At 41.2% G+C, this 8,423-nt stretch overlaps 1 protein-coding gene across 1 annotated transcript; it reads right to left on the minus strand.

Moving 5' to 3' along the window:
- Nucleotides 1-589: 589 nt before the first annotated feature.
- LOC142971664 (cellular tumor antigen p53-like) lies at nt 590-7,228 on the minus strand. Its single transcript, XM_076112268.1, has 10 exons — nt 7,071-7,228; nt 6,022-6,167; nt 5,656-5,920; nt 4,394-4,568; nt 4,173-4,285; nt 3,717-3,826; nt 3,409-3,533; nt 3,226-3,323; nt 3,068-3,138; nt 590-2,768 (listed from the first exon to the last, which is right to left on the minus strand). The coding sequence occupies exons 2-10, from the start codon at nt 6,108-6,110 to the stop codon at nt 2,672-2,674; spliced, it is 1,143 nt and encodes a 380-aa protein (XP_075968383.1). The 5' UTR covers nt 6,111-6,167; nt 7,071-7,228; the 3' UTR covers nt 590-2,671.
- Between the last annotated feature and the right edge of the window lie 1,195 nt (nt 7,229-8,423).

Below are 8,423 nucleotides of genomic sequence, written 5' to 3' on the forward strand. Positions count from 1 at the left end.
TGAGATTTGGATTAATAATGATAATCATTAACTGCGGCTTCAACTGTTTTTCTTCCATCTTTAAAAATACATATTTTACAGATAAATACCATTAAGAGGAAATTATACTCACAAGAAATTAATAAAAACATTTTTTCCTTGAGATATAACTTTCCCATGTTGGATTCCTGTGGATCCTATAGATTCAGGGAAGCTTCACAGGACTGCTGCTGTGAAATAATAATAAGTAAGAACCAAATCAAATTCATCTAAACTACATGAAGCTAAACTAAATAACGAACATGTCTCACTACTCACCCAGGCTATTGATGCTTCAGCTGTGACCTGCTTCTCTGAACAGAAGGAAATGATCTCTCGGTATGAGAGACGTTCACATAACACACAAAAAAACAATACACGACTGTTCCAGCAACACGGACGATCAACAGGTAAAAAAAACAGCTCATTTGACTAGCAACACAACACGAGCCAAGAAATGTGCTGCTGGTTTGCATCCTCCCAACATGCAAAGTACTAATATGAATAAAGAGGGGTGATGTAATGAATAGTGCAATAACTGTGTGTGTTGTGTAACAGAATACAAGACGAGTTTGACTTTATGAATTTATTTTTTGCTTAAAGCTTTAGTAACAAAATGCAAATTAGTACAAAAAAACCAGTGAAAAACAATAACAATGAAAAATATAGAAAGAAAAACCTCTTCTACAAAACTAAAGTTCCCAAAATAATCCATTAAGAAACAGAAATAAAACGGAGAAAAAACATAAAATATACTTCTTTTTTTTTTTGGCAGTGGCAGTGATCGGTCACACCAAACTGAAGTGCTGAATAAGTAAAACAATTGCATGGTCAGCAGAAATGACAAAATGTAAATCCAATCACATTAGTGTAAACGGGAAATAGTTTTGGTATCTAAACAGAGTGGTTTGCACCTTATAAATCCTTTTACGGTGATTCTCTTGCTACGTTATGTCCGTATGTGTTCTGTTGCAAATTTACTGTCCACATTTTCCTGTATTTCTGTCAAAATTGCTCTTTTTTCCCACCGGTATCAACTTCTGTCCTGCGCTGTGTGGAGAATTTCAGTATTAAATGCATTATTAGTAGGATTTAATAACACCCCTAGTGGTGAGTAGAAGTGTCACAATAATAAATATGTCAGTCACAATATGTTTCCATATGGAATGTATTATAGGTTTACAATATTCTTACTTATAGAGGATATTATATGTTACAGTATATTAACTCATTGAATGTATTAAATCATAGAAGTATAGTCACTGTAGGTATTAAAACACTAAGAATAGTCTTGAGGGTCAGATAGGGATTCTGAGTGAGGTGTCAGACATGCAGCAGCAAACGGAGGCGACCTCATCGATGGAGGATGGGGCCAGTGGGACGGTCAAATGCCAAAACTGGCCACGACGGAGAGGAGTTCAAGATGTTTTGCTAAGGGATCGATAATGGGAGGGGGCAGAATTCAAATGAAGCCAATCACTAATCGCCACGGAGGGTCATTCACATGTTTTATGACAGTGTCGGACACTTTCCGACTCTCAGGGGATACAAAAGACGATGTTTTAGGGAGTTTACCTCAGATTACTGCAGCTCTCATTTTCAGCTAACTGGCCGCGCCGGACTGTGAGGAGATGCGTGTATGTGGTCTCTGCTCTCGAGAACATTACTATTGATAGTTAATTCAGTTTGTAAGTGAACTTTGTGTAGTACATTAAATATTGTTTTTAATTTTGGACCGGGTCCAGCTCATTCTTCTGATGCGCGTGCGCAGTAAGAAGCTCGCAGAAGAAGAGTACCTGCGGCCTGCAGGCTCCTTCATCCTTAAAAACCTAACGGCTGTATGAAAAAGTTACAAATACTAAAAGCTGATTAACTTTTGGGGTGATCCAGCCAGCCCCATAATCTACCAAATCTGCTGTTCATTTCCCCAAAAAACACACAATTTGTTCCCGTTTCTGACTTTCATTGTTGGACATCTACTCAGAAACATTTGGTCCGGTCGACAGCCTACAGGAGAGTGTGGCAGGATCTACTGGTACAGTAACACCGCAACATTAATGGAGGTAGTGTGACTTTAAACGACTGGCAGTGACTCGTGTTATTATTATTATGACCTTTTGCAACCACACATCTGTTCATTTTACCAAGCTGCTTCTCAAAATCATAATTACTATTTTTGACAAATATAAAAACAAAAGTCGATGAAAAACCAAGAAACATCTCTTCAGTTTTACTCGACATAATCGAAATAATGCATTATGAGTAACATGACTGATGTAAAATCTAATCCCTGCCAAGTTCAACACTGATGAAATACACTCCTGATTCAACGTTTAAGATGTCGCAGCGTTTCACAGGACACCTCTAAATGCAATGAGGGCATTGAGGAGGACGCAGACCTGCTTACAGTATGAACTGCTCTCCTCTGCGTTATCTAGTCAACCTTTATTCATTGGCAAACGTCAAAAAAAAAAACAGCGAGACACTGTCCAGCACTTGGTACAGTAAACAATCAGGCAGCATAGTTATTGAATCAAGTTTTCTGGAGTACTCGTACAAGAGGTGATTTTAAAGTAAAAGCTTGAAATAAACCCGATGACGTGGAAGGAGGAAGCGAGGACGTTTTGTTCTCATGACGAAGACGACGAGCTTCTTAGTCGCTGTCGCTCCGCTCTCCTCTCTGCAGGAGTCTCTTTCCGCTGGACGGCACAGCCAGCTCGTGCTTCACAGACACCTTGGTCTTGGTTTTGCTGTGGACAGAAAGGACAAATCCAGCCAGTGTTGGAATGGTTTTAATGAGACAATGAGCTCAGTTGACCTGTGGTAGGTGGGTTTGATTTAAATATGCACAGTGACCTCTAGTGGCAGGTCATCTCTAAAAAACAGCAGAGGAGTTGAGGCTAAAATCCAGTTAGACACACAGTTTACGTTTCTTAAATAAAAAATGACAAGAGCAGCAGCTTTAATGTGTGGACTATGTTGAGATATATTATATTGCTATAATAAAGGTACAAGCTCAATCCACTGAAAGTAATGATGCAGTTCTTACTTTTCTTTGTCCAGCAACTCCTGACCATCGTTGAGTTTCTTAAACATCTCATAACGCTCGCGACCCCGAACCTGCAGGAGATCAAAGGGGATTTATCAAACAGAATGAAACGCTTTCTAAAGACGCCCAGCGTTATAACGGTACGCATCTTTACTTACATGCAGAACATAGACATCCTTATCCTCCTCCTCGGCACTGGAGGCCAACTTGGACTTTTTGGAAGTGGTGTCAGGAGCCGGAGCCGGGGGGCCGCTCTCTAAAGGAACAAAACGTGAGGTTAGCAAGGAAACGGAAAGCCGAGACGGAAAACTGAAACCTCGAGAAATGCAACAAATACTTACTGCGTTTTTTAGTTTGTTTGCTGCCGCTCTGCATCTTGGCTTTACTTTCCTCCTCAGATTTGCGGTCCCTGCCTGGACAAGCACAGACACGCACCTCGAAGCACCTCCGGCCCAAAACAAGTCCCCTGGGAAGAAGATGTAAGAAGTAAAGATTAAAAAAAAAAAAATGCTTTCCGAGGCAGCACAAACAAATGAAGGGACATCCTTAGCAAAAAAAAAAAGTGGCAAAACAACTTCTTTATACCCAAACGATACATCCAGATCCCCACCAAACCCCTCACATCTGTTCAGAGAGGAGCAACACTTACTCTGGAGTCTCGAGGGTCAGGATGGTGAGGATGGGTCTGCGGTTCATGCCCCCCATGCAGGAACTGTTGCACATGAAGCTCAGCAGGATGGTCGTTATCTCTGAGCCCAACTGAAACAGGAAGAGAAGAACAATCGTATTTACCGCTGGTATGATTGTGTACAATCGGGGGAAAAGGGCAACTTTACTTATTATTTAAGTCCTAATCGACTCCTCTGGGAGTCCTAATGCAGCCTTTTTTGGGGGGGAAACACATTCACGGATGGTTTCACAATGTACTTTATGAACATTGAATTTTCAGGCTAAAATGTGACACGCTGTTTTCGGTTCATATACTCACGTAGAAAATATTCGAGGTTCACATATTAGGATATGTGAAGTGTTAAAAAAAAAAAAAAAAAAGAACTGCTATAGAAGACAAGTTCCCCCTCGGACAAATCGAGTGGGGCAGTCGCACCTGTGGGGGCTCGTAGGGGACAGTCACACTCTGCCTCTTTGTGTGCGGATCTTCAAAATACTGAGCTCTCTGGCTGCCCTCCACTCTGATCAGATGGCTGCGATGCTCTGCAGCTGAAAGGAGAACAGATAAGAAAACTATTTAATCACCTCAGATACAATCAGGCTCACAGTCAAACTATAGCAAAGACAAACATTCTTCCACTGAAACATTTTCCTTACCGTCCTCATTCTGGTGATGGGGACATCTGCGGACCACTTCGGCCACATGTTCGGTCTTCTTATAAACTGCAGTGGCCCTGAAAACGGCACCCAAAAGAAGCTCCTTGCTCACGAGCACTTCGACCGGGCTGGTCTTTGCCAGCTGGCAATACAACTTGTTGAGACTCTCTGAATACTGAGAGAAAGCACAGGGAGAAAGCCATACGTGTTATCGTCACTATATATACACACACACTATACATACGTGTTATCATCACTAACAGAACTGAGAGTATATAAGAGAGGATTCAAATGACAAGAACTGGTCTGAGATCCGTCTCAGAAAAGCGAGCGCACTATTATAAAGACTAAACACTATTCTAAAAGTCTTCATAAACTATTTATTCTCTAAGGGAATAAAAACTACATGTGAGGTTCTCCAAACCAGGCCAGATATGTCAGATGAAAAAGGACATTTTTACCTCGCTTTAGTCCGTTTTAACCCATTCGGTGCTGGAGGAAGAGAGCGCAGGAACATGTCCCGTCATGTCAGAGCTGGGCTTTACAACCAGACAGCAACTCTCACACAGACTCACAGAGTTGCAGGGGGGCGGGAGTCTCAGGGCAGACCACCCTAACCTCAACTAAACCGGCCAACTGCAGCGCACTGCTGGGTGAGTCACCGAGCAAACATTAATGCCATTGGCTCTTCAAACGCAGTGACTCACTCTGGACCTCACAATCTGGCGAATCGTCACAATGAATGAGATTCCACACGAATGCCACCATGTCATCTACAAGAGAACGGATTTTAAACGTGATTCCAAGGTAAGAATTTAACTATTTCTGTGTTTTACACACAAGTTTAAATAACTGTGTTGGTGATAAAAACTTAAGAGATGGATGAGTGAGTTAACTGTAGTAAAACATTTAAATTTGAAGAAAATCCTTGAATAAAGTTGGATTTAATAAAGTGAATTAAAACAACACAGGAGCAGAGTTAACGCAATTATTTTTTTTTACTATGGGTGAAAAAACTCAGTTGAGGAGTGAATGGTGGAACTGAGGATCTGTAGAAATCCCCTTTGTCTCCTACAAGGGGCTCAAACTGCTGCTCCTTGCCAAGTGTGGTTGCAGGATAATCTGCTGCGTGTCCTGTTGAACTTTGATATTTGTGGTCCAACATTTACATTCTGTTTAATTCTGTTAAATCACACACACCAGTCAGTTTACAATACATGAAATCAACAGACGATCTAGATCTTAGGCCTGGGATTACTTACGGTGGAGGTGACGGACTTGGCAGTGCCAGACTTCTGGAAGCGAAGCTGGAAGCCATATTCCCCCGGGTGGTCGGTTGTAACCGGGACGGTGGAGGAAGGGGGAGTAACACTGTCTGTCGTAGGCATCTCCATTGGCAGCTCAAACAGATTCTCATCAAAGTCCTCATTCAGCACTTGAGAGAGTGAGTCGTACATGTTCCCACCTGTCCATGTTTCCTGAGGAGCGTCGGTCACCGTTTGAATGGTGGAGATACAGGGTTTTAATCTGCAAAAACAAACGGGTTAACTTGTTTTCTGTGGTAAACCGACATGAAAAAAACACATAGAAAGAGATCAAATTATATCTACTATCAAAACACAACTTACCCGCGCCAAAACTCTTTGAATGAGTCGTCCTGGCTGAGCGGCAGGACCTGGCTCAAAGGCAAACCTTCAAAACCTTGCTCTTCCATCATTATTTCCCCTCCTTTTCCGGTTGAGAAAGAATTAGGAAGAGCCAAATTGCCGGAGTGCTGAAGGGTATCAACAGGAAGTAAGACCAATGAGGTAATGTAAAAACATCTTGATCAAATTATCAGTTTAACTAGTTTCCTGTTAAACTAATTAGTGTTCGACATGCACTCATTTATATTATTAATGCATTAGTCTAAGTGTATGAATAATCGATTGTTAGGTGAATTAAATGACAGAACATAGTGATTTACAACACTTTACAACAGCCAATTAGATAGTTTTTGTCTGAGTAAAATACAAAAATATTTGATTTACTATTAAATAACAAAAGAGAAACTTAGCAAATCCCTACATTTTAGAAGATGAGACCAGGAAACGTTTGACTTTTTAATTGATAAAATAATAAATGTTGGTTTCAGCCACACAGGAAATACAAGTTAACCAAGTTGAAAACAAGTTAGGCCTTCAGCTCACTAACGTTGGTGACAATTTAATTAGACAAATACACTACAAGAGAAATGGATACGTCACTTAACGTTAGCCAGTTTGAAATGGAAACAGACAATTGGCGCCTCCCAAAACAAACAGCACGAGAAACCATCGCAGTGGCTAACGTTAGCTAACACTAGCTTAACGCAGGAGGCCCACACAAACCGAGGCCCCTGAGTTAACTCTCTCACAGTAACTCGAGGAATACAACTTCACTAAACGCCAAAATGTGCTGACAAGCAACAAACATGTCGACTGTATGACAGGGTTCGGTTTGCAATTAAAGCGCACTTGCAGTTTTGTTGACTAGCGAGCTCAGCGTTAGCTTAACAAGCTAATGACGTTAGCACTACGTTTTGGAATGCGACCGACTAACGTTAGCTAAAAGTGTCGTTAAACTTTCTTAATCGGACAAAAGAGTGTCTTTCAGGGGCTTGGTGTAAATAACTAGATATGTGTGACTACACGGTTACCTTGTGTGTCCCGCTACCGCTGTCCGAGAAAGGTGAGTCACAGGTGGGAGTAGAGGAGGCGAGCCGAAACAGCCGAAAAAAATCCAAAATATTTTGAGTTTAAGCGGAGCACGTTGCTGTTGGGGAACTCCACAAAGAGGAAGGGGGAGGGGCGGATTTTTAATCCCGTTCACTGACCAATCACAGAGCGTTGTGGCCTCCGACGTGCGTACATGCGATATCGCGTAACGCTTCTGCTGCATTCAGGACTATCGGAAATATTGGAATTTCAAAACGAACGTTCAGAACAAATGGATTTCTGCAATGACCATGGCTGTATATATGAATGACTATTAGCAATGTTTAAGTCCCGGTCACGGTTGTATTGTGACTAAACTACGTGTTGATGAATTTTAAATTGACTAAAGTTCATTTCCATTTTTTATCCAAAATAAACACACTTTATGCATCAAATAAACTACAAGCTTCTCCTGAGCTTGAACGTAACCAAACGACATGCTGACGTTTGGAAAATAAAAATGGATTTAAAAAAAAAAAAGGAGACTTCACTCCAACCCCGCAATTTATTGTAAATATATTCAGTTAGTGCACAATTTAAGCAGTTTTCTAATAACCAAAACTCTTGCTTCATTTGCACCATTGGTGGCTGACTTAGCTATTACGTATCCCAAGTCATAAATTGTAATTTCTGTGGCAAAAGCTTACATTCACATAAAATCAAAACACATATGCGGATGCTGTACATAATGTATATTTTGCTCTCAGAAACCATGGTGTAAATTAAAATAAAAACAAACTCTAGTTCCTTGTTATTATTATAATCCTTTGGTTCGATGACATACTCCAAAGGATAATAATTACTAAAAATGCAAAGTAGTCAGTTGTAACACCTGTTACTGTAAACCTATCTGTGAGGGGTGAACCCACACACTTTTTCCCCCTCTCCAGTGAGGTCAGAGGTCTACTTTGAAGCAACATCCCTGGAGTGGACAGGGTTACCATCTTACCCGAGGACTGTCAGTGGTGGTTTCCCGCATGGTTTCGGATATCCTAAAACTAGACTTTTGACTTTGTTAGTTTCACACTTTAACACTGTTTATTCATTTTATAATCTGCATTTACAGGCTGGATGACGTCGCCTTTCACCACCCTTCAAATGCCCCTGTGCTGATTAGATAAACTTCTCCACCACTGGGGTCCAGAGCTGCAGAGAAACTCAGAGCAGGACTTCACTCGGGGGTTTGCAGCTGCGGTCAAGCCGACCTGCTTACGTCTTGTCCTGAACTGGCAAGAGTCACATCCAAAGAGTACGCACTGAAAGTTGATTCTCATCTATCCTTCTGGGTAGACAGC

This window comes from Anarhichas minor, unplaced genomic scaffold, assembly GCF_050575085.1.
Source record: "Anarhichas minor isolate MPS153535 unplaced genomic scaffold, ASM5057508v1 ptg000049l, whole genome shotgun sequence".
Lineage (NCBI taxonomy): Eukaryota > Metazoa > Chordata > Actinopteri > Perciformes > Anarhichadidae > Anarhichas > Anarhichas minor.

Bases quoted from the DNA above. Each gene is read 5' to 3' on its own strand.
- LOC142971664 (XM_076112268.1), bottom strand. From the start codon at position 6,110: ATGATGGAAGAGCAAGGTTTTGAAGGTTTGCCTTTGAGCCAGGTCCTG. The intron at 5,921-6,021 runs GTAAGTTGTGTT...TTGTTTTTGCAG, and splicing joins TTCAAAGAGTTTTGGCGCGG to ATTAAAACCCTGTATCTCCA. The intron at 2,769-3,067 runs GTAAGAACTGCA...TTCTGTCCACAG, and splicing joins GAGTTGCTGGACAAAGAAAA to CAAAACCAAGACCAAGGTGT.